General features: G+C 44.4%; 1 protein-coding gene, 1 long non-coding RNA gene and 1 other non-coding gene across 3 annotated transcripts; all 3 read left to right on the plus strand.

Annotated features, from left to right (window-relative positions):
* Positions 1-48: 48 nt before the first annotated feature.
* LOC113135335 (uncharacterized) lies at positions 49-1,867 on the plus strand. The gene is made up of 3 exons (XR_003296158.1): positions 49-193; positions 335-410; positions 1,716-1,867. It is a non-coding gene; the product is annotated as an uncharacterized LOC113135335 (long non-coding RNA).
* An 11,003-nt stretch (positions 1,868-12,870) lies between these two features.
* On the plus strand, positions 12,871-12,944 carry trnan-guu (transfer RNA asparagine (anticodon GUU)). Its single transcript has one exon. It is a non-coding gene; the product is annotated as a tRNA-Asn (tRNA).
* A 688-nt stretch (positions 12,945-13,632) lies between these two features.
* LOC113139269 (GRB2-associated-binding protein 1-like) lies at positions 13,633-25,740 on the plus strand. The gene is made up of 13 exons (XM_026322353.1): positions 13,633-14,140; positions 17,613-17,741; positions 17,925-18,090; positions 18,657-18,849; positions 19,513-20,126; positions 21,148-21,230; positions 21,327-21,436; positions 21,900-22,180; positions 22,581-22,652; positions 22,966-23,062; positions 23,376-23,505; positions 24,055-24,189; positions 24,451-25,740. The coding sequence occupies exons 1-13, from the start codon at positions 14,066-14,068 to the stop codon at positions 24,625-24,627; spliced, it is 2,262 nt and encodes a 753-aa protein (XP_026178138.1). The 5' UTR covers positions 13,633-14,065; the 3' UTR covers positions 24,628-25,740.
* Positions 25,741-26,158: the final 418 nt, after the last annotated feature.

Below are 26,158 nucleotides of genomic sequence, written 5' to 3' on the forward strand. Positions count from 1 at the left end.
GTTCAAAAAGTATTTGGTTTGTTTTTCCTTCTCTTGGATGCTGAATCTTCACTGGACTAGAAGACTGGGTCCACATTCGCCTGGTCCTCCCTGCTCAGTCTAAGACCTGCAGAATCCAACCCGGGTCAAATATCAAAGTGGAGACTAGACTTCCACAGCACATCCACTGAAAATGGACAAGCACAAGCAGGAGGTCTGAGATCTGAAATGAATGTGAATGTCTTAAAAAATGTGTTTTGGGGGGTTTTCAGGCCACATCTGGATCTGAAGCTGATACTGGAGCCGACTGTGCAGTGAATAAACAGTATTTATTTATTCTTATTTATGTTTCCAGAAAAGCCAGGACAGGCCTGGATCCATAGCTACCTGCGACTCAGTAACATCAACACCAGCAGTTAGAGAAAGCTCAGGTAAGGCCTTTAGTTTATTCATCTCTTCAGTTTAAAAAATAAAAAAAGCATCAGCACATATTTATTGACAGACCAGCTTTTCTTTCTAAGACCTAAGTGTAAAATCATTTTTGCTCTTCCTGTGAGTTTTTATGGGTCATGGTGTTAGATTCTCCAGGTGTTTGACTCTGGAGCAGAAACAGCCTAGTTTGCCTGCTCTCTGCAGAAACAGCAGCGGTAGCACCAGACTGCTGGGCAGAGAGAACCACACTTCAGATAACAGCAACATACACACGGTGTGATGGCCCAAAATATCTGAGACGTCCAGGCAAACGATAACCAGCTGACCTACCACCCACAGCAGGAGTGCGCCCATTATGGCCATCATGGTGTAAAAGGCCCTTTGCTTTGATTGGTCGACCCTCCCCCTGTCCCCTGTCCCATCCCCTGGCCGTGGACGAATCAGAGCACAGAGCACAGACAGGCTGCAGAAGGCGATAACAGCGATGCAGAAAATCATGAAGCAGAAATGTATGACAGTTTGAAGCACGTTACGTTTGACGGCCACCAAACCCAACCACCCAACACTAATCAGCCAGACGCAGCCAATGGCGGCGTTCCTGACCCTGACCACGCCCACTGCTCTCATGCCCAGGTAGGCGACGGGATGGACGACGGCCAGGTAGCGCTCCACACAGGTGAGGCAGTGAAATAATATCTGTCCATGGGCAAGCAGGTGGTAAATCGTCGCCCCTGTCAGTACCATCGTCAGCTGATTGGTGTACACGCCGACACAACAGACCGCTCCCGCCACCAGGCCCAACATCTCCATTGTGACCACGTGGTAGGTGATGATGTCAGAGTGGCCCCCCGCTGCACCTGAGCGCCTTTGCCGCCATCGCCGGTGACCCAGGTAGATGACGATGAAGAAGGAAGGCAGGATGAGGACGACTTTGGCCGCGATGGAGGTGATGAAGATGAAGTAGTCTTCGACGGCACAAGTAGGAGTAGAGTTGGAGGAGGAGGGAGAGCTGAAGGACATTTCTAGAGGGGCCTGAGGAGAGAAGAGGATGGGGAGAGGATGAAAGGATGCAGAGCCAAACCCCAGCTGAAGACTGGAGGCCAGATCTTGGTCCTTTTACATAACCAGACCCACAATATGAAGCATAGACCTGACATTTTGGTTCTGGGGTGCAAATGTATTTACCATTAATCAGATTATGCAGATTATATATGTTCTTTTATCCAGCTTTTTTCTTAAACTGCGAAATATCAAATGGGGGAAAAAATCTTTTAATTCCCTGCATTTCTGTACTTTTCCTCCAGTGAAGTATCTGAGAAGTACTGCGTTCCTTCCTGGGCTACCTGCAGCTGAAGACAGCCTCCTTGGAGACTCAGGCCAGCAGATGAAGATTAGTTTGCTCAGTGACATATGATCCTGTGGTCACTGCACCAAACAATTCAATTCTTATCATTTGGATAAAACCTGAACTTCAAACAAATATCATCAGTTTCCAACTTAACAGATTCTACAATGAACCAATGTTTTTGTTTTTGTGTCAGCGAATGTTTTCAGGTTTTCACCTAAAGAGGTTTAAGAGTCGTGGCCAAAGCAGAGATCTAGTTAATCTAGGAACATTTCTAATTATTAAAAGTCACCAACCTCGTACATGTTTCCTCTTCTTCGTCTGTCTCTTCACTGTCACCGTCGTGCACAGACACTCGTGCACAGATATACTTGGACAGGCTGTGGGTTTTTTTTGCATGTTCAGCTCACTAGGTGTTTTTAGGATGTGCTGTTGTTTGAAGAAGGCAAATTTCATTTCCATGTTTCCATGTGGGGCATCAGCCTGAGGAGGAATTTAGGGCAGCAAGGTGCACGTGAAGAAGAGCTGGTATTCACACACACACACACACACACACGCTTCAGTCAGGAGATTTCTGGCAGCAGCGAAGCTGGAAAATGCTTGATACTGCAGTGCTGTGCATATGTTTTAGACACATCCATGATCAGTCCTCTCAGGGAGGTTTCTGATCAGTCGTAACAAGGTGGTGTGGACCCCACAGAGCCCTGGTCTCAGTGTGGGATTATATGAAGAGACGGAACATGTGAGACAGCCTAAATATGGGTCTTTGTATTGATAACTGTATTTCAACGCCTCATTGATCATTAGTTTGACTGGATTCAAATGAGCTGCAACTAAAACTGACGCCCATTCAAATCTGTGTCCTTTAGCCCAGAGCAACCACCTGGTCTGTGTGAGACTTGTGTCTTTGTGAGGACCTCAGGTTTAGACTCGAGTTCAGGGCTGCAGTTCGATTCAGGGTTATATAGAAACACCTACTACCTGTAGCAGCTGCTGTCGGACTTCATCATGTTTCCAACCACAGTCCTGCCTGACGTGCACGTACCCTGAGCACACGTTGGTACTGAGACTGCAGGTGTGCTTAAAAAATACTGAGTCATTTCCCAGGTTAAGGTTTTTTGTTAATATGATTTATTCAGAGAAAAAGATCACATGCAAATATGTTATTCAAAGCACATCCTGTTTGTTTGGAGAAAATATCCTACAATGGGCCCATTGACATCAACATTTAAATATATGATGTATCTTTTCAGGTCATTTGCAGATTCATGTCACATGTTGTGGCTTTTTTTTGGGGTGAATCACGTTGATCAGTCAGTCGTTGCTAATTACTCAGAGATAGGACTAATGTGTACACACTTATTACAGTGTTACTGTTTGATTCAGTTTATTCTGCTCCTGCACTGCTACAGTTGGTCTGAGGACTGGTTTATCCTCATGAACTAATATTAGTAATGCAGAGAAAGTCTTATACATACATTCGTCAATGTCACTGTTTTCTTTATGCAAATGAAACATGTTAGTATTTGAATTTAAGTCAGTGGGGGCGAGGACAGTATGTCAGATATCCAGTGGAGACACGGGGGTGAAGCTCCAACACACACACTGAAAAGGTTGGTGTTCTTATTGCTTTTTAATTAATTTCGTGTAGAGTCTCTGAAATCAACACGTTTGCTGTTGTGGAGCGGTTTTTCTCAGTTTTTCAGGCCACTGCATGTGTGAATGATGTTGGTGACAGAGGAACGAAGGAGCCGAAACAGTAAAGTTGTGGCACAATAAGTTTAAAGACGCTGAAGGGAAACTAGATTGGGTTCAGGATGCACCTTGTCAGGTTGCTGGTCTGTGACACGGACTTGTCTTTATTGTCTCTTGCAGACATGTCAGGTGACTCCTCATCCTCCTCCAATGACTCCCTTCTTCATCCTCAGCCCTCCTCCGTCCTTTTATGGCTCGACTGTATCACCTGGAAGCAAACGTCTGTGGTTGTCACCAGTGTCTCCAACATCCTCCTCCTCCTCCCTCTCTGCATCCTCGTCCTCTTACATGGTCTCCAGCAGTGGAGACGCCAGCTCTCCTCCTCCTCCTCCTCCTCTGCACCGACGAGTCACTTTGACGTCTTCACCTACCACATGGTCATCATGGAGCTTCTTAGTGTTTTTGGCAGCGTCCTCTGTTGTTGTAGTATCTACTGGAAGGATTTTAAAATGTTCAAGACATGGTTCTGTCTTTACTCCTTCATCTGGTACGGACAGACCTTCTTTCATGTTCTGACCTGTGTGGATCGGTACCTGGCTGTTGTTCATCCCATCACCTACCTGAGCCTGAGGACTGAACGAGGGGTCAGGATCAGAAATGTCTGCATGGGCTGCGTCTGGCTGTTTAGCCTTGGAGGGGTGGCTCTGGCAGCTACAGACAACAGCTCCCTGATTGTGGATGTCTGCCTCTTGGTTTCGTCCGTAATCATCATCTCCTACTGCAGCCTTTCTGTCCTCTGTGTCCTCATTCGTCCAGGCCCAGGGGAGCAGGACAGGGGAAGGGGAAGGGTTGACCAATCAAAGAGAAGGGCTTTCTACACCATTGTGGTCATCCTGGGAGTGTTGTTGTTGAGATGTGCTTGGAATCTGCTCTGGCCTGTGCTGGATATCTTGAATGCAAAGTTTTCTAAATGCAGCTGGGTCATCGGTGAAGTCTGGACTAATTTCCCCAGCAGCCTGGTGTTACCTCTGCTGTTCGCACACAGAGCGGGAACGCCAGCCTGTTGTAAGACCATGAGATGAGGATCACGGTTGGGTTTGATCACTTTGGATTGAAGAAAATCTGATACCGTTAGAGTCTACAATCACAATAAAAGCACTAAAATTATGCCTGAATTTTCCGTTTTGCAACTTGGAGACAGAAGAACTCTGAAAATAAATGAAACTGACAACTACAACTACAGTCAGATCCAGATCTATTAGAATAATGTTAGAATTAGTCTCCCAAGGTATCTGTTAAAATGTAGTTGTTTTATTAGATCGACGTATGGAAGTTTATGAATAAATCAAGGGCTGTATGATGTTTGAGTTTGTCTCTTTAATTTTACAAAATGTGACTATATTATATATTGTAATCTTTTCCTTTTGGTTCCTTACTCCATTTATTGGCCTTTTATTTGCCACTTAATTTGTCAGTCACATTTGTTTTTTGTTTTTATGCAAATAAATGATATTTGAATTGAACTTGGTTGAGGCAGAGTTTGGCTGTGATAAAAACTGAGTTCAGCACATGTGGATCCAAGACTCAGGAGTCCACAGTGTGGAGACGCAGGGGGAGGAAGCTCAAACAAACACTGATCAGGTTGGTGATCTTCTAACTTTTGATTAACATTATAACAGAAAACAAACTTTCTCAAGTTGGCATTGATCAAACTCTAGTTTTCCCACAGGTTGTCTACAGAAACTTTAAAGGTGGACTGGTGAGTTTACTCATCATGTGACCGTGAAGGAGTTTAAGACGTACTATATCTGACAGTAAAGCTGTTATAAAGTCCTGGGCATTGAACAGGCAGGGACGTATAATAAAAGATATTTTGAGTTGCATTATGGGAGATGTAGGAATTGGTTTATATTAAATTGACTCAAGCTTGGGACTAGTTGGTGTCTGCTGGACTTACTGTGACTGTAATCTGTCTCTTACAACTGGATTTTATTGAAGTGCAAATCACTGGATTCCTGCTTTGATGCCACTTTAATAATAGAAAAGAAAGAAAGAAGAAACTCTTCTAGTCTGGAACAGAAATTTTTTTCCATTTGGTGGTCAAGTCTGTTTATCCTCTTGCAGACATGTCGGTCACCTCCTCATCCTCCTCCAATGGCTCGCTTCTTGATCCTCAGTTTTCCTCCACCAACTCCTCCGTCACTTCTTCATTCAAGTGCATCATCGTCAATCCAGGTTTCTTCATCTTCACCACCTTCAACATCTCCAACATCCTCCTCCTCCTCCCTCTCTGCATCATCATCCTCTACCATGGTCTCCAACAGTGGAGACGCCGGCTCTCCTCCTCCTCCACAGCAGCACCGACGACTCACTCCGACATCTTCACCTACAACATGGTGATCATGGAGCTGCTGAGCGTCTCTGGGAGCATCGTCTGCTGCTGTGGGGTCTACTGGAAGGATTCCCAATTGTTGTTAATGGGGTTTAGGGTTTTCTTCTTCCCCTGGTATGGACAGACCTTCTTCCATGTTCTGACCTGTGTGGAGCACTACCTGGCTGTTGTTCATCCCATCACCTACCTGAGCTTAAAGAAAGAGAGAGGGGTCAGGATCAGAAATATCTGAATTGTCTGCATTTGGCTTTTTTGCTGTTGCGTGAACATCATTGTTTCTGCAGACACTGCCCTCTTAACCACAGTTGTCTGCCTCTTTATTTCCTCCTTGATCATCATCTCCTACTGCAGCCTTTCTGTCCTCTGTGTTCTGATTCGACCAGGCCCAGGGGAACAGGGCAGGGACAGGGGAAGGGTTGACCAATCAAAGAAAAGGGCTTTCTACACCATTTTGAACCTACTGGGAGTGTTGTTGTTGAGATGTGCCTGGAATCTGGCTTGGGCTGTGATGCACGTTTCAAATACCGGATTTGATCAATGTGTGGTGATTATGTGTGAAGTCTGGATCAACCTCCCCAGCGGCCTGTTGTTACCTCTGCTCTTTCTACACAAATCAGGAATGTTACCCTGTCGTAAGAGACAGAATTAGGAGTAGGCTGAGTTTGCATAGATGAAATTATTACAGAACAATAGCAGCAAAGGTAGTGAATCAGGACTTTTAATAAAAATAGTGAAACAGCTGTTGGACAGACTTGTAATAACATCTGTCAGGTTTTGAATGTGGCGTCTGACAGTCAAATGTATAGGACTATATGAAGCCTTTATTCTAATGGGCTGACAGCACCCGTCTACATGGTTGTTACTTCAAACGAAACCTTAAATTTATTTTTCATGTTTATAACAAAACATTTTTTAGATTGACAAGTTTCCAAAGGCAGGCAGCTTATGTGTAAAATGATGCAATGGTTTAATTTGATAGTGCAGTTATAAAAAACATGGGTTAACTCTGTGTGTGTGTGTGTGTGTGTGTGTGAGGGGTAGTTTTCAATGCAGGAACTTTTCATACTGAAATTACTGAGCTGATTATATTTAATGTTGGACTTTTAGTTTGATGCCTTACTATTTTTGTTTACTTATCACTTGGTTATTTATTTTCCACTTAGTTTGTCATTGTCACATTTGTTTTTTATGCAAATCACATTTAAATTGAACTTTGTGAAGTTTGGCTGTGATAAAAACTGAGTTCAGCACATGTGGGTCCAAGACTCAGGAGTCCACAGTGAGGAGACGCAGGGGGAGGAAGCTCAAACAAACACTGATCAGGTTGGTTTTTATTATCATCGTCACTGAAAACGAACAGAAAACAAACGTTATCTTGCTGTATGAAGAACTGAAAAGTTGATCAACTACAATTTATTCTCTTATTGTCTAATACAGGATAGTTGTAAATTGCATTATGGGAGATGTAGGACCCATATTATATTAATTTGACTTTGACACAGGATTAGTAGTCACAGTGTCTGTGTTTTTAGACTGACCATATTTTTTAAGTCTGTTTATCCTCTTGCAGACATGTCGGTCACCTCCTCATCCTCCTCCAATGGCTCCCTTCTTGATCCTCAGTTTTCCTCCACCAACTCCTCCGTCACTTCTTCATTCAAGTGCATCATCGTCAATCCAGGTTTCTTCATCTTCACCACCTTCAACATCTCCAACATCCTCCTTCTCCTCCCTCTCTGCATCATCATCCTCTACCATGGTCTCCAACAGTGGAGACGCCGGCTCTCCTCCTCCTCCACAGCAGCACCGACGACTCACTCCGACATCTTCACCTACAACATGGTGATCATGGAGCTGGTGAGCGTCTCTGGGAGCATCGTCTGCTGCTGTGGGGTCTACTGGAAGGATCTCCCATTGTTGTTAATGGGGTTTAAGGTTTTCTTCTTCCCCTGGTATGGACAGACCTTCTTTCATGTTCTGACCTGTGTGGAGCACTACCTGGCTGTTGTTCATCCCATCACCTACCTGAGCTTAAAGAAAGAGAGAGGGGTCAGGATCAGAAATATCTGCATTGTCTGCATTTGGCTTTTTTGCTGTTGCGTGAACATCATCGTTTCTGCAGACACTGCCCTCTTAACCACAATTGTCTGCCTCTTGATTTCCTCCTTGATCATCATCTCCTACTGCAGCCTTTCTGTCCTCTGTGTTCTGATTCGACCAGGCCCAGGGGAACAGGGCAGGGACAGGGGAAGGGTTGACCAATCAAAGAAAAGGGCTTTCTACACCATTTTGAACCTACTGGGAGTGTTGTTGTTGAGATGTGCCTGGAATCTGGCTTGGGCTGTGATGCACCTGTCGAATGCAAGATTTGATCAATGTGTGATGATTGTGTGTGAAGTCTGGATCAACCTCCCCAGCGGTCTGTTGTTACCTCTGCTCTTTCTACACAAATCAGGAATGTTACCCTGTCGTAAGAGACAGAATTAGGAGTAGGCCGAGTTTGCATAGATGAAATTATTACAGAACAATAGCACAAAGGTAGTGAATCAGGACTTTTAATAAAAATAGTGAAACAGCTGTTGGACAGACTTGTAATAACATCTGTCAGGTTTTGAATGTGGCGTCTGACAGTCAAATGTATATGAGGCATTTATTCAAATAGGCTCACAGCACCTGTCTACATGGTTGTGTTATTTAAAGTTTAACCCAATAACCATTTTCTATTTTTAGAGCTAAAAAGCTTTGACGCTTCTACTGTATGTCTGTTGAGCTTGTGTGTATAAAATAATAACTTATGTAGTTTGACCTTCACTTGCTTTGCTGCTTTGATAATACGTCCATTAATGCAGTTGGTACCAATGTTCAGTAGTAATCATTCTGATTTGAGCTTTAAGTTCCTCATAATGATCAGTTAAAGAAATCAAACAGTTTTATTGTCTGAAGATTGGTTCACTTTTACAGTTTTAGATGAGACATTACATTTATTCTGTTTAAAGCCACACAAGTCAGGATATAATGGATGTGCTCATACTCTTACATATTCCACAAAGAACAAACAAGTTGACATGTTCACAAAAATTGCTTCTCTATACCTTGTAAAATATTTACCAAAGCTTATTCAGTTATCAGCAGAATAAATAAATACCACTGCATACGATGATTCTTCAGGAGCCGTGTGTATGTGGAGTGAAATAAACAAACAAAATAAAGTGAATAATTCTGCTCCCTCCTCGACTCCATCTGTCCATTAATGTGGATGTTTGACAGATTCAAATGAGCTGTAACTTAAAACTGCTGCTTATTCAAATCCATCACATTTGTCATGATCTGACTCTGTTTTGTTCTAATGGAACAACCTGTAAACCAGAGCGAGTAGAATATGGACCATGACTGACGTTTACCTCTGTAGTTTCAACATCACACTCTCAAACATTCACATGAAACATTATTACACTTGCACTGGCAGATGTTTCTGAATTTCGTCATTAATTCCTCGTTATGTCCAAACGGTGAGTACTAAAATAAAACCAGTGCATCTTGTTTGACTTGTTGCGTCATTATTTCCTCTGCAGGTCAAGGTTTGATTGGACTCTGGAGTGTTTCTCCTTGTTTCATGTGAGTATGAAGTTTTGGTCTGACTGCACTTTAACAGGTACAATATAATATTGTGTTATTGACTTTTCTGGAAAGTGTAAGAGTGTAATGATTTATTGCCTGACAGACTGACAGAGACATAACCCAGAGCTGAACAAGATAGAGGACAATTTGGAGTCAAAATCAGGATCAGGATCCTTCCTGGGCAAGGTTTTCCAGGTGTGGGCAACTAGTTGGAGGCCCCCGGTTTAGACCTACTGTTTATATATCTCATCCTGTCTGGGAATGCCTCAAGGTCTGGACTGTTCTACTGATAATGGATGGATGGACAGTTTGCTAAAGAGGAATCTAGTCAGCTGCAACCTGCTATAATCTGTTCAGGTTAGGATGTTCTCTCTGATCCTTGACCTGTTTCACTGTTGTTCTTACAACACATTAATTTTCTGGCTCTGTGCAGAAAGAGCAGAGGTAACACCAGACTGCTGGGCAGACTGAACCAGACCGCTGACACCAGAATCCCACACCTGACACGCTCGCTCAGTGCTGAGGAGGAGTAAACCACAACAACGAACAGACTCCCCCCAACCCTCAGCAGCAGAGCTCCCATTATGGCCATGATGGTGTAAAACGCCCTCATCTTTGATTGGCCAACCTGCTTCCTGTCCCCGCCCCTTTCCCCTGGCCCTGGACGAATCAGAGCGCGGAGAACAGAAAGGCTGGAGAAAGAGATAACGCTAATGGAGAGCAAAGAGAAGCAAAGACTTGAGATGGTGTTGAAATATGACGCCAGCCTGGCTAAGCCACAAAACCCAACATAAAACAGCCAAACACACCCAATGGTGATGTTTCTGATTCTGACCCCACCCCCTTTCCTCAGGCTGAGGTAGGTGATTGGATGAACAACAGCCAGGTGGCGCTCCACACAGGTGAGGATGTGAAAGAAAATCTGCCCGTATGAGGTGGCAGAGAACAAGCGCAGACCCACCGTCATCAACCAGGGCACGTTGATGAAGGCGCCACAACAACAGAAACCACATCCAAAGACGCCGATCATCTCCATAGCAACCATGTGGTAGCAGAGAACATCAGAGTGATTCGTGGTTGTCGCCATGGAAGCTGATTTTTTCTTCTGCTTCTGCCAGAGCTGAAAAGCCACGTAGAGGACGAGGATGCAGAGAGGGAGGAGGAGGAGGATGTTGGTGAAGGAGAAGGTGATGAAGATGAGAAAGCTGGATTGGTAGTGAAGGCAGATGGTTGTGGCAGGATGGATGGAGGAATTAGAGGAGGAAGGGTAGGGAGGAGGAAGATGGGAGGCATTGGAGGAGGATGAGGAGTTGAGGAACATATCTGTGAAGAAGAGTAGACAGAAGAAAGAGGATGAGCAGAGAGAACAAAATCTGTGTGAGCGCTGATGCAAATATCCCAAACAATCAAAGAAAAGTACCTGGTCAGACCAGAAACAGTCAGCAAAGGTTTGTGATTTACCATGTCGGCTGCTAAATAAAGTTTAAACATGGGTTTAAAAATAAAACCCACTCACCTTTTCAGCAGTAGTGTTTCCTCCCGACCTTCTGTATCTCCAAACTGGGCTGTAGAGGCATCTGCTCCAAATATATACTGATGCTTGTGTGTCACTGTGTGTGTGTGTCACTGTGTGTGTGTGTTTTTTTTTACTGTGTTTGCATGTGTGAAGATCAACTGCAGACTGTCTGCATGTCAAATAACCATTAAAGGTATCTCATTGATGTATTAATGGTTTATACTGGAAGTCTCAGTATAGGCAAATGTCCTGCTCAGGGTTTCATTCCATCCAAATGTGGACAGACAATATGCAGCTGATGTGAAACTCAAGTATTTAGTCAAATATATGTTTTGCACAATTTTACCCTGATGATGGCAGCAGGTGGAAAGTCAGTGGATGATGAAAGTCATTTGTGGTTTCACCAAATGTCGTGCCAAGAACGGCAGACTGACCTTCATTAGTGTTTTCATCCAAGTGTAGAAGAAGTTTCGGCTGAATTCTGAGAAAATCTGCAAAATAACGTGTGAATGAGTTGAGTTTATTTACAAGTCGTCATGATGAACTGTAGTATCTCCTGTACTAGTAGTACATCATGTAACATGACAGATAATCTGTTAAGACACTTGCTGCAGCAATAAAGAAAAGAAAATGTTCTGAGTTTGTCCACAAGGTGGTGCTGTTCACACCGACAACAACCCAGTTCCTGACAGGCTGTGGTGTCCACAGCTTCTTCTTAAAGGTGAAATTTTCCTCACATTTATCCTCCTTCCCTTCCAGTTTGTCCTGCACAAACTCTAAGTGGTCCCGTGCACCTTTGCCACACAGGTGTCGGCCCATCAGGTGAGTTCCAGCCAATCAGCACAAAGCGCGCTACTGCTCATGCGCAGCACAGCGGCTGGAAACGTATCACGAAGGAGCCAAAAACTAGACCGAGAGACCAAGAGATGGATGAAAAATACCAGTTCCACCCTGCACAGCTAAACAAGCGAAGGAGGAGAAAGTCAGAAGAAGAGAAACTTCGAGGGAACAGGTTCTGCCTTTCTGAGGTGGACAGAGCTCGGCCTTTTTCACCTGGACAGGTGGGCTCAGTGTTTGTGTGTTTGCTGACTTCTAGTGAAAACCCTCACAGTTAATTTAATGTTATTTCAAACTAAGTAGATCATCTTAGTGATAATGTCACATTACCTGTGTCATATCAACCTGTTTTCTACCTAAATCAGCTTCTCCACGGACATTCAGCTAACGCTAAAGTGCTAGTTTTGTGGGCGTGGTTATAACCTGCTGGGGGCGTGGTCACGGAAACAGCGGATTTGTGTCGATGTTTTTTCAGTTTCTAGTTAATTCTAGTTTTTCTTGTTGGACTGACCTGCAATTAGCCAGATTAACAATCTAGTTATAAGTTACAACTTTACAGTTTTTTTTGGTACGGATTGTGGTAGAAAGTGGATTTATCGTATTGTTGTCCTGCATAGTGTCTAATGAAAACTGAAATCAAATACTGATTCAGTTTTTAGTAGTAATGTAAGTGAGTCAATATAAAAAACTCCACAAAGAAAGGCCCCTGATGGGTTTCAAACCAGGAACCTTCTTGCTGTGAGGCAACTCTACTGCCCGATAGGAGGAAACCACACATTTCATAAAGCCCAATTCTTGAACTAACCAGTATTCCTACTAGTAATGCAAAATCCATCCATCCATCCATTATCTATACCTGCTAAATTCTAACCAGGGTCCCAGGGATCAGCTGGAGCCTATCCCAGGTCTCTTTGGGTGAAAGGCAGGGGTCCACCCTGGACAGGTCACCAGTCCATCACAGTACCTTAAAGTCATAGCATCAAAAAAAAAAAGGAACCCACAGCTGAGTGTTTCTATAGGTTCGAAGCCCCACCTCCTCCAGTTAGTGGACAGGCTGTCTCTGTGGCGTAATCGGCTAGCGCATTCGGCTGTTAACCGAAAGGTTGGTGGTTCGATCCCACCTAGGGACGTGGGCTTTTGTGCAGAAACCACCAGGTGAAGATCTTGGATTCTATGCTAGGGGTATTGTTTAAGAGGAATATATTCGGTTACAAATTCAAAACGCCTCCTAATTAAAACGTTTTGGTCAACCAAGAGGTTGCCGGTTCGAGCCCACCCAGGGACATAGAGATTTGTTCACATATTAACATCATGCCTGTTCTAACTGGAAGCTGTATCAGCTGCTTTTTAAGACATAACATGCAGGAAACAATACAAGTTAAATAGACCACTGACGAGGAGCCTAAATCCTCAGTGTAAAATATATAGAAAACCACCACCTCTTATCAAGAGTGCAGAAATAACCAGGCCCCATCAGTTTAAAGTCATTTATTACATTTTCAAGCACCTTTCTTAAATATTTCCCAGGGTCCTGAGGCATTTTTTATTTATTTATTTTGAAAGTAAGACATCTCTCATGTTCATCCACATCCACAGGGGGAGTTTCCTGTTACACTGGGCAGAGGAGGAAGAGGAGGAGGGAAAATGGGAGGAGAGAAGAGAAGGAATGTTCCAGCCCAGACATTGTTTTTGGTTATCGCACAACCAGAGAGGGAGGGAGGGAGGGAGAGAGAGAGAGAGAGAGAGGAGGGAAGAGTGACTGCTGGGAAGTAGAAACTGTGTGAAGGAGGTGTGACTCGTTTACTCAGCCGTCGATGGAGCTCCTGCGTGGAGGGAAACTGCAGCCCTAAGCTGATTGATTACTGCAGATTTTCACCTCAAAGACTGTTGGTAGAGTTTTTGAAATCATTGATTGGAAATACCAAAGTGGAAGACTGATCTGTTGAGTGGACACTGGGTCACTTAGAAGACCGGACAGCTTGCTGACTGATTTGGAATCAGATGGACTAATTTAAAGTCTAACTGGAAGACTAATCGGCCGATTGGAAGTCTAATTGATCAGCTTTACACCTGGTTCATGGATTAGTGCCATGACTGAAACGTCATAACTGCTTTGATTCCCTGATTTGACCTGTGATTGGTTGAGTCTAATTGACTACTGGGAACCGTGATAGTCTGATTGCAGCTTTGACACCTGACTCAAAGCTTCGTCCTCTGATTGGACGCCCGTTTGACTGTTGTTGGTCCCAGGATGAGCGGAGCTGGAGATGTGGTGTGTGAAGGTTGGCTGAGAAAATCACCACCGGAGAAAAAGCTACGACGCTATGTGAGTCCTTTCTACCTTTTTTATAGTTTTTAACCAAAATATTTGAACGCCCCCCTCATGAAATGAGCTTTTTCATTGATGTTTACTGACTGTTTATGGACGGGCTCCTGTGTAGTGTTCAATGAAGCTTAAAGAGGTTAGCCCTTGGTTTCATCACTGTTTACACACAGAGTCATTCCCTGAAGTTACACAGTCATAATAATCCTCTAATTAAACACCAACACTAGAGCACTGCTTCCTGCTTTAAGGTTTATTTTGGTCCTCCAGACTTACTTCATAATATTTAGTCATTTAGGATTTAAAAAAAAAAAAATTACTGTCTTTCAATAAAATTGTTGCTTGATACCAAAAACAGCAGTGAAACTATTGTTAAAGCTGTGAAACTGTTGCTTCATATCTTTTAAATCTCACACTCACAGCCTGGCTCTTTGCTTTTAAAGAAAACCAAAGAGTTGGATCAATTTGGGTGAATCTAGATCCGTTTTGTGTTCCAGTATGTATGTGTGTGTAAATGTATAAAAGAAGTATGAGTGGATCGTGCAGTTGCAGTTGGTGTCCCAGCAAAGAAGCAGCTTAGATGCTGCATATCTGACATGCCATAGCACTGAGCTGTGCTAATCTCATTTCTCCTCAGGGTTTTCCGTTATTCTTTCTTTTTCTTCTTCCTTTACAGAGGACACTTTGCTCTGGCCTTGTTCTTTCACTGTTCCTCTGTGTTTTTCTCTTCGTTTACTTTCCCCTTTCCTTTTACGAGGGGTTTGTGTGTGAGTGTAAGGAAAGCACTGCTATAGTAGTTGGATTTTTCCTTCCATGCTCATTTGCAGCTGAACCAACAACCTTTGACCTTTTGTTTAAAGAAAGCGACCGCTCTCAGACGCACGCTGAAACAAATGGCCGATGAATGAAGCTGAACTGTGAGTTCACGTCGAGCAAACAGCCGAAACCACGTCGTGCTGTTGTTTAATATGGCAGGAGTAAAGAAGAAGAGGTGGAGGCAAAAGTGGAAGAAGAAGAAGAAGAAGAAAAGGAGATGAGAGGACACGTTCAGTCATGACAACAAATCCACAGTGTCACAGAGCCTGGAATGGCTGCAGCAGGTTGTGTGTGTGATCCTGTGAAGCACTGGGCTGAAGCTCGTGGCGTGTACCCTCATCACACACTCCCTGTTCTGTTATGTAATAAACTAATCGCTCTCAGCTGGGGCTGCTTGGGAGAGGGGGGCTCCCTGAAGACTTGGAAGATTTGGAAACACACACACCAACTGCAGCAGAACTAAGGAGGAGGATGAGGTGAATTCTGCAATAACTAACGTTACTCAGGTCAATCAAAGTTTGAGTGAAGCTGGAACGACCGTCATGTGTCACACGTTTGGACAGTTTGGACACCTGCAACAGAGGAAAATCCTAAAAGGGTCCAAAGCAACAAGTCTTTGTAGAGTCCAAGTCCTCATCCACGCCATTTTAGTTCTGTTTGCCACCTGTGTGATTGTGTGTTGCAGCATTGTTGCAGTGAGACTCATTCATTCATTAGGTGAAGCTGAACAGTGATTTTGTTTCAGTGCCTGGAATCTTCTCATTGTTTCCAGTGATTTCAGTCAAACAGAAAGTGAGTGCAGTTGTGGAAACTCTTAAATGTGAAGTGAAAAGGAGGAATAATGGATCAGTAAATGAGGAACTGTACGGGGGGCGGGGGGTTGTTTTTCATGTCTGCTGCTAATTCTGGTTTGTAGGCAGGATGATGAAGTGTTATTTTAGCTCCATTGTACCTTTTTCCTGTCAGGGTCAGAGGTCAAAGGAGGAAACAAAATGAAACGAATGAGCTGAAGAGAAGCTGGCAGGAAAAAAAGGTTATCCTTATTACTTTCAGGTGTCTGATAATCAAGTGCCTCAGCATGAATATTAGGCAGAAATCCACAGAATGAAGTGAAATTGACTGTAGGAAAACCACAGCTGAAAGTGAAAGCTAAAACAAAATGCATCAGGATGCAGTTTCTCAGACGCTGAGCAGACACTTTACACTTTGCATGGACACTAATAATAAAAAATAGTCACAAAAACACACAAACTACTTAGAAAATGATGAGTTGTTGCTAATTAATGATGAAACAGAACTAGCTAAGATCCAGGTGTCACTGTTGATGATTTTCAGGTGCAGCCTGGTTCAGAGGATGATTTACTAAATGTGTAGTTTGGACTTTACAGGAGATGATAAGAACTTTAATTAGAAGGCTTAGAAAAATGTTTGCTGCCACCCCGCTGCTTTTATTTGTCCAGCAGCCTGAAGTCGCCCGATGATCAAACAGAGCGAGCGGGACAGAGAATAAACACACACATCTCCTGCCATCTTCGACCGGTATTTCCTGTTCAGCTACTTCCTCTTCCTGTCTGTGTTTGGAGTGAAAGACGGGGAAACTTGCTGTACACGGTTTTAATTGCTGTGCACTTTGATCAAATAAACACACACAGGGAGGCATGCCTTTGGAGTCACGTTGGTTTTGTTGAGGAACGCTAATAAACAGGGATCGGAAGAGCTGGATTTGCTGCGTTGGACTGGGCACGCATTGTGTTTTATTTAGTCACGTAAGCACGAGTCTCCGTGGTGTTCTGAGATAGTCGGGGAGCAAAATGAGCTTCTCTAATTCCTCTCAACAGAAAACACTGAGATCATCTTGTGGACAGACATGCTGTTTTAATTTAACATCTTCTTCATGCTCTGCTTCACACCTTTAAATAATCATGACGTGTCTGTTGCACACACACTACCTACACACTGACAGTCAGTCCACACACACACACACACACACACACGGCTGGTGAGTCATGTGTGGAATATGAGGTGTCATCCTGTGGATCGCTCACGGGAGATGGCCCCTACCCATAATGCTCAGCGCATGATGGCCAAAACCAAACATTTAGCAGTGTACAGTGTGTCTGTGTGTGCGACGGTGTAGTTAGCATTCATGTGCACTGGAGTGTGAAGCTTCCAGCATGGGAGAGAGAGGAGCATGAACAAATAAAACCTAAAACATGCATCCATTCTGCAGACAGGCTGCAGAGTTTCCTGCAAATGCAAAACTCTTGCAATGATGGCAGTGAAGAAACGCTCAGAGGGTCTGAAACTGAAGAGGTTGATCTGTTAAGTCTGGTTTATGGTTAATCACATGACTAATATCTTGTTTAAAAAGCTGCTGGGACATACCTCTGTGTGTATGTTTGTTCTTTTCTGTTTGGGTTTACGTCAGGTTTTCCAACTATCTCTGCCCTTCCACTTTCTGATTGGCTGAACACACCTGATCCAGGTGATCAGCAGTGGGCAGGGCGGGGACATCTGGAAAACAAGCAGGACAGTAGCAATCGAGGACCAGGACTGGAGACCCCTGGTTTACCTTCTTCTAATTTGTCCTTATATTCTGGTAGAAGTGGTCCGTAGAGGTGATGCCGAGCTGATATTTATTTTAAATTACTCTCTCCAGGCGTGGAAGAGACGGTGGTTCGTGCTTCGAAGCGGTCGGCTGACCGGGGAGCCGGACGTCCTGCAGTACTACAAGAACCAGCATTCCCGCCGGCCAATCGGGACCATCAACATGAACCGGTGTGAACAGGTAAACACACACAGGTCTGACATGTGGGAAGTCCATCTGCTCGGAGACAAAATGTTCGAATCTAAATTTAAAAAACTTTTAATAATATTTGTCATATTTTTATTTTTCAATAAACTCCTAGTTAAAGGTTTGCGTATTTGCAGCCGCTCACCAGCCTCATCTCCGTTTCCGCTTCTCCGTCAGGTGGATGCCGGCCTGTCGTTCACCAAGAAGGAGCTGGAGAACAGCTACGTCTTTGACCTGAGGACAGAGGAGAGGACCTGGTACCTGGTGGCCGAGTCTGAAGAGGACATGAACCGCTGGGTGTCGTCCATCTGCCTGCTCTGTGGCTTCAACCCAACTGATGACGGTACAGCAGCGAGATGGACGGATCAAAATATTCTCCTACTTTCTCTTCTTTTGCATTTGAAATTTTGAAATGAATAGGTGTGTGTGTGTGTGTGTGTGTGTATTTGTGTGTTTGTGTGTGTGTGCGTGTGGGTTGAGGCTGAGCAAGTGCGAAAGCCAGTGGGAGGAAAGAAAACATGCAGAGAGAAAGATGGATAAAGATGTCTTCAGTGTGTGTGTGTGTGTGTGTGTGTGTGCGTGTGTGTTGGTGACTCAAATGTCTACATTAAAACGTGCAAATATCAAATATGGAAAAATGTACAGTCATTTGAACTTTGCCTTGTTTCTTATTACCCACGGTGATATTTCGGTTCTGACTCATGATGTGGACACGCAGGATAATATTAATGTAAGAAAACACAGTGAGACGATGCTGTTGGTTGTTGAGAGGTTTTTGTGTTTTTACAGTTTCCTGTAGTTCATCAGGTTGATAATCTGCTCCCTCTGCAGACACAAGAGTTTACTTTAAAAATATTAAAGTCGATAGACGGAGCTTTAAAGTAAATACTGTTTTTTTTCTCCCTGCAGTTCCAGAAAGACCTCCAGTCTCGAGCTCGTCCTCCCTCAGCTCAGTTCCCCCCACAAGGGGCAGTACCGCCATCACCATGGTGACAGGGTCAGTACCACCCCCCTATGACCCAGTGAGCGTGCGACACCTGGCACCCGATGGAAACGCGGAGGAAGACTACCTGTGGTTGTCACACTGCCAGAGTCACACAGGGTGAACACACACACACACACACACACACACACACACACACACACACACACACACACACATACACATACACACACACACACACTCCAAAGAAAAGCCAAACTCAAAACTTCTTTCAAAGGTTTAGTTTTGTTTTGTTTTCCTCTTCTTCCTAAATTAAAGGATTTAAAATGCTAATCTCCACTGAACCTCTCAGAACTGAAACTCAAACAATGTGAGTCCTGAGACATGTTTTAAAAATATATACATATATATGAGTTAACTTTTCCACTGCACCAGCTGAGGATAACTCAGCCACGCCAAGAGTCACAGTTACAGGTTCAGACGTGCTGAATTTAAGGAAGGGAATTAGAGGTTTATCTGAGCCTGTATCACACCCACATTTTTCCTAAGGGGTTGACTTCACAAACCATCATGGGACGTTTCCTCAGTCCACACACAATAAAACGATTTTCTCCGACTTGGAAAGATTTTTATCTGTCCAGATCTGCTGAGGTGTGGGTTTAGAGGAATGTCACATGAACTTGAAGCACAAAGAAACTTCGCTATGTCATCAGCACTTTTTCTAAGAACCATCATGTGGTTACAGAAATCCAGACTCCAGTGAGAGTGGCCTGTTTTTATTCTTGTGTTTTAATCAAATGTCCCTTCATCTTATCTCTCCAGGCCTCCTTTAGGTTCATCCACCTCTCTTGAAACCGACTACAACGACAACCTCTGCCCTCCTCCCTCTGCCACCTCCTCGTCCTCTTCCTCCTCCTCCGGCTTTAGGATGGTCCCTTGGATAGCTACTGCCATGACAGGCCCTCTCAGCCAGTCTCTGGATGGCAGTATGACTCCTGACCTCCAGAAACGAGCCGGCCGACCCCGTTGTCACCCCTCTCCTCACCCGAGGAAGCACTCCTTAGATTTCCACCTTCATCCTGTGGCCGTGCCTCTCAGTGATGACTCCAAGGTGCACCCAAACGTACAGTCCTGGGCTACAAGTGGTTACCAGATCCCCCGTGCAGCCTCCACCCCTCAGTCGCAGCCTGCTCGCCGCCCATCGTCTACCCCCAGTGTGGACTCCCTAACCCAGGCGGAGCTCCACTCCTCCACCCCGACTCCTCCTCCACGGCCCCCGAAGCCGCTGGCTATCGCAGCCCAGGAAGAGAAATCAGCTGTGGGCACGCTTCCCCGATCCACCTCAGAGCCGGAGAGGAGGGATGGGTGTTTGGAGGGAGGACGGGGAGCTCTGCCAAGGAGCAACACCGTCACTGTGCCGGGACGCACGCAGACAGGTAAAAAGACGTGTTTATTTTTTTATTTGAACACAAGATGGCGCCATAATGAGAAACAAGAAGGAGAATCACAATGCAGGGACACATTTATGGTTTTATAACCAAATGATATATTTAACAGAACCCAGAGCCTTTTTCACCCATCACTGCAAAAAAAAAAGAATAATGATGAGCACACCATCTGCTCTATACGTAGTACTACAAGTACATTAATAAAAATGAAATACTCTTCTTAATTCAGTGTTTAGATACAGTCACAGTGAAACAGCTGCATCATCATCACTCTGAGCCGTTTAAAACCTGGCACCTCAGTGCGGATCAGTGAGCACCGTTAAGAGGCTTTAGTGTGTACAAATGGACGCTTTCATGGATTATGTCCTTACAGCTGAAACAGTTTGTGCCTGTTTACACCATAATTGGTTTGGCATTAGTTTCATTATAAGACGAGACCTTTGCCCTGCAGCAGCACAAAGAGCAGATCTCTGTTTCCAGGCTGTTTGCTGGAAAATTTACTCAGAACCAGATAAGTGGTCCAGCTTTTGTTCTTCATGCAGACACAGAAAGATTACTGTATGTCTAGGCAAACAGCCACTGTATTCAAACATGCTCAGGCTTGATGCTTGGTGCACAAATTCTTTCTTTCTTAGTGAATTCCCCGTCTGTCAGTCTAAATCCTGATCTGGTCAAGCTCTGTCTGCACCTGCACAGAATGTTTTTGTGTTGAGAATCTGTCAACATGAGATTAAAAGCTGCACAGATGCATAAGTTACATATTTATACGGCTGTTATTGTGGTTAATTTGCTGCATGTGCAAACCTCTTTCCATGTCGGGTTCTTTAACATCTTGGAAAAGATGCTTATTCAGTTTTTTTGCAGAAAATTAGATGAAAAGATCGATACCGCTCTCTTAAAGAGTGATATCGATCTCAACTATCAGCAAGGTCTGCTTTTGAACTATTATCCCTGAAGATTACACTGAGCTGCAGATTATTTAGTGTGTGTGTGTGTCTTTGTGTTTCAGGCTGCGAGTCCTCTAACGTCCCTCGGTCTCTGTCCGACAGAGCGAGCATGTTTGAGTTCAGCGAGAGCTTCAACAGTTACTTTGTGAGTTGAACATTTCAAGAATAATTTCAGACAAATCAAATTATTCTCAAAGCGTCGACTTCTTTAAAATCTCTTTCTTTCTCTTTCGCCGGTCAGTTCAATAAAGGCATGGTACCTCTGGGCAGTGTCTGCTCTGAAGACGACGCTGTGGATGAAAACTATGTTCCCATGAGCGCTGCCACCACTGAGCCTCCTGTCGCACCGAGGTTGGAACACGCATCACATGATAACCTCAGATTGTACAGCGAGGCATAAATAAAACCTGTTTTGAGCTGCAGTTCCAACAGCAAGCATGGACATGTAATGTCATTTTCAAAATCACGAGTCAGTCTGATCTTATAGTGTAACCTAGAAAACCCTCAGACAAGCCCAAAAGCCCAAAAACAAACCCCCACCTCTGAAGGATCCTCAAACACAAATAAATCTCCATGAATCGCCCGACATACAAGACCTCTGATACCCCTGAACCATGAGAATCCACTTAGTGTAGCTCTGGAACCAAAAAATCCCTTGAGGCACCATATCCACATCAAAGATCCCCAAAGAACCCCCAAACACTTGGAGGACTACTCCTTTAAAAACCTACCAAAATGCAAGAACTGTGGATCCCCTTTTGACTTAGACCAACAACAGAGCTTCTTAAGCACCTAATTTCTTCTTCTCTTCCAGGGTGCCTCCACCTCCTGCCTCTGACCCCTCTGTCCAACTGCAAGATGGCAACTACGTCCCCATGACCCCCCTCACCCCTTCCCTTTCCACCCACCCCACCAGTGACCTGGCGTCCCTGGGGAGGCAAGTGCCTCCGCCTGCCCACATGGGTTTTCGTAACTCCCCCCTGACTGCTGTCACTCCTCTCACCCCGCCGCTCCGGAGGACTCCCATGAAAACCGCAGTGGACTTTGAAGCCACGCCCCCTCCAGTCCACCGCAACTTAAAACCACAACGCAGAGGTGAGTTCGAGCACATGTCAGGAATCCAGCTAATCCTTTTGGAAGATGAGACGTAGTAGAGAAAGTTCATAACAAAATAAGACTTACCAACTATAACAAAAATTAAAAAGACCCACTAAAAATTTTACATTTAAACTACAGTTTTGAACCAGTCGTCACCTGGTTTCTCTAAACTTTGATGAGAGGAGTTTGCCTTAAAAAAGAGTAATAGATGCCACTTGTTCCTCAGACACACATCTGGCTTGTTTTGGAGGTGTGGCCTCATTTTAAAGCATCATCCACATGTTTTTAGTTTTGTCTTCTTTTATTAAAGCTGGGTCATTAGGCAGAACCATCAGAGGCCACACCTTGAAATGTTAGATCCTGAATTGACTCTGGTTTGTGATGTTTATCATGGCAGGGATTTCTGTCACTCAGCCTGTGGAGAGAAGCGACGGACGGACTGCTGGAGAGGGGACCCACAAAACAAAAGGTATGAACTAGTAAATTACTTACTTTCCACGTCTTAAACACATTTCTCTTCCTGAGACAGTCGATGCTTTGTCAACTGTTCTTTGGAGGTTTCCATCAGCTGTTATTCCCCATGCAGCCTCCAGGTGTCCCCGGACTTTCCCTGCTGCTTAAACTTACTCGGCTGTTAAATCTGCTGCATAGATGAAGCTGATGTCAAACTTTTCTCATCTGACTGTGGTTCACATCGAAAACAAGCAGCTTCTGTTGCACAAAACCTCCTTAGTTGTGTGGTTGAAGTAATGAAAGTGTCTGCCTCTGTCCCCCCCCCCCAGTGAAACCAGCTCCTCTGGACATCACTCCAGTGCAGCAGGACTGGCAGGAAGTCCCGCCCCCTGTCCGCTCACCTGTCACTCGAACCTTCACCCGAGAGTAAGTTTGTGTGTTTTAGAGCTTCAGTAAAACATGGAGTGGTTTCTGTCAGAGGTGGACTCTGCTGCCCCCGTGTGGTGCAGGATGGTACAACAGGAGCAGATGCAGAAAAAAGGTGGAGAGTTAAGAAAACTGTCGTCTGAGGTGTGAATGTGTTGTAGTTTGTCAGATGGTTTGTGCTGCTGCAACTGTTACTTTAGTCGTTTAGTCAAATATCAATGAACAATGTCTTTTTCCAACAACATTCAGTTTCTGCCCAAAGTGACTCCTGAATAAACACAATGAAAAGTGTGTTCATGTTTGTGTGTGACAGTCCGTCCAGTCGTCGGTCGGTCGGGCCGAGCTCGTCTCACAGTTCGTCCCTGTCCTCCGATTCTGATGACACGGATGACAGCTACGTCGCCATGACGACGTCCGGCCTCAGTCTCAGTGCCGGGGAGCAGGTAAGACTCGGTCCTTTCCTTCTGTCAGCCTGTCGTTCATGTTGACCTCAGGTTTTCACTGCTCTGACTGAAGAGCAACAATAACACATGTTTTTCTGAGTGTGTGGAAGTTGCGACAGATGAACAAACAGATGATCAGCTGAATCTGCAGCTCTGAGCTTTGAGTGTCAGCTGGTTGTTCAGGGTCTGGTCCACAGCTTTTCTGCTTTGGTTCACTCTCTGTTCTCTGCTGTTGGACGCTAATGTGGCTCCACAGTGACTGACTGTTGGTTTGTAGCTGCTGGATATGGAAGTAAGCATCTGTTTGCTCTGACATGTCAGTGCTGTGTTCAGGTGTTTTTGCTGCCCCCAAGTGGAAACACCAATTATTTCAGATTGAATGTTTCATCTGAGAAGTGTTGTCTGATGCTGTTTTTCTCACTGTGGTTGTTTTAACCTGATGAAATAAAGATTTTAGATTTCCTCCTTTGTATTTATCACCTTTCTTCCCTCCACACCTTCTTTCTCTTCCCCTCTTCCCTCCTCGTCTTCTCTTGTAACTCTCTCCAGTCTCTGCGGCTCATGCTTCACCGGGCTTCAGAGGGCGGAGTCAGCAGCCCGCTGCTACGGCGAGCCAGAGGTGACAAACAGGTGGAGTACTTGGACCTGGACCTCCACACTGGGCGCTCCACACCAACCAGACAGGTGCCGCTGCTCTCTGTCTGTCATGTCACTCAAAGTGGAAAACATAATGTTTTTATTGGTTACCAATAACTGATCAATGCAGACAAATGATTGTTGTGGTGCAGCAGTTTTTAGCCACTAGAGGGCGCCAGGTCTAGACTCCTAACAACACTGTTTAAATATTTATTAGGTGTATCTTATTCTGTCACATCCTGTAAACCTGCAGTAAATTAATCGATAAATGAATCTGATCGATAAACATTTTATTTTGTTTCCAACCAGAAACGCTGCACGGCAGAAGGCGGCAACGAGCAGCCTGCAGCAGGCGAGGAGCGTGCACGTGGAGAGCGTACACGTGTGGACTACGTGGTGGTGGACCCCAAAAGGACAAAGGCCCTGAGGAACACCAGGGAAGCATGGCATGATGGGAGGATGTCCACGGAGAAGGAGAAATGCTAGAGACGTCCAGAGAATCACGTCCTGCCTGAGAGAAGAACAGACGCTCTGTTTTCTTTCCGTCCTTAAAGATTTTTGCTACACGGGCTGCTGAGCCGAAGTGTCTGTTACTAGCGGAGCTAATCTGATTATTTGTGATGCCACTTTACAATCCAGGGAACCAAACCTTTTATGTCCCTTCACTTCATTAGTTTATGTGCAACAGTTTTTTAGTCTGTCAAATATCCAGCTCAGCCTTTAAAAACCCACGTGTAAAGACCTGAGTGGACAACGGGAACTTTTTAGCGTCCTCTGTTACTGTAGTCAGTCATGATCTGTTCGGCTCTATGGAGGATTTATTGAGCCTTAATTCTTCAGTGACAACTTATGAACCCTTCAGGAAAATGTTACGATGAAGTGGCTTAATGCTTCATATAAAACCTGCTGCTTAGACACAGCTCAGCTCACTGTCTGAGTCACGTTGACATAAAGACACTGAAAGTGAAACTGAACAATTAGACTCATTAAAACTGCACAAAGCTCAGTTTCCTGCTTCACTCAGCCACAGAGACCAGTTCTCCACTGAGCTTTTGGTTCTTGCTTAGTCCACGGTGTGTGTGTGTGTGTGTGTGTGTGTGTGTGTGTGTGTGTGTGTGTGTGTGTGTGTGTGTGTGTGTGTGTGTGTGTGTGTGTGTGTGTGTGTGTGTGTGTGTTTCAGGTTTCACTCAGTTTCTCCTCCTGACATTTCAAGCCTTAAATATATTCTGACATCACTTGGTAAAAACTCATATGAGCTCCGTAAAGTGCAGCAGCAGTCTGTGCTGTCCCAGGGACAAACTGAGCTTCAGTCAGAGCTTCTTCTAAACAGGTTTCCTGCTGATGGTGGTGATGATGATGATGATGAATAAATGAGCTTATTGATCTAATTTCAATCAAACCTGTCCACATGGTGGATGTCATATTACTGCTGAATAACAGCAGAGAACAATGTGAGTAATGACCAATAAATGCAGCACGTGACGTCACACTTTGGGATCCTAGTGTGTGTTTGTTTTTACATCGTGGTCCAGCTGATGGAAAGTCCACGTTGAATCTTTTCCTTGTTTGAATTGATGTGGATCAACTGATGTTGAATTTTTTTTGTCTGTTCTTAAACGTCCGTTTCATTTTGGCCAGTAGTTCATTGAGATTTGTCTTTGCTTCTGAAGTTGTGGTTTTTCTGACAGGTGGCTGATCATGAAGATGAAGACACAGCAGACAGGATGGACGACTCCATCACTGCTGTACAAGTAGGTTAATGTGCATGATTGATCCTGTTACTGTCCTTATTAACCACAGTGTTTTCATTCAGCCACAAATTCCTGGACAACCTATTTCAGTGCAACACACACAGACACACTGGGCATTGTTGTATATACTGTAAGATCATTTAACACATGTACATTTCACAGACTGTTCTGACTCGGTCTGTCCTCATTTACTGAGAGGAAATGAAAATGAAATCAGATTTATCCTGAAATACAGAAACACATTGAGTCCCCAGGTCTAAACTGTG

The sequence above is a fragment of the Mastacembelus armatus genome, chromosome 18 (genome assembly GCF_900324485.2).
Source record: "Mastacembelus armatus chromosome 18, fMasArm1.2, whole genome shotgun sequence".
Lineage (NCBI taxonomy): Eukaryota > Metazoa > Chordata > Actinopteri > Synbranchiformes > Mastacembelidae > Mastacembelus > Mastacembelus armatus.

Excerpts from the sequence above, each read along its gene's own strand:
- LOC113139269 (XM_026322353.1), top strand. The coding sequence starts at position 14,066 with ATGAGCGGAGCTGGAGATGTGGTGTGTGAAGGTTGGCTGAGAAAATCA. Across the intron at positions 23,063-23,375 it reads ACTCGAACCTTCACCCGAGA|TCCGTCCAGTCGTCGGTCGG; the intron begins GTAAGTTTGTGT and ends TGTGTGTGACAG. Across the intron at positions 24,190-24,450 it reads GCTCCACACCAACCAGACAG|AAACGCTGCACGGCAGAAGG; the intron begins GTGCCGCTGCTC and ends GTTTCCAACCAG.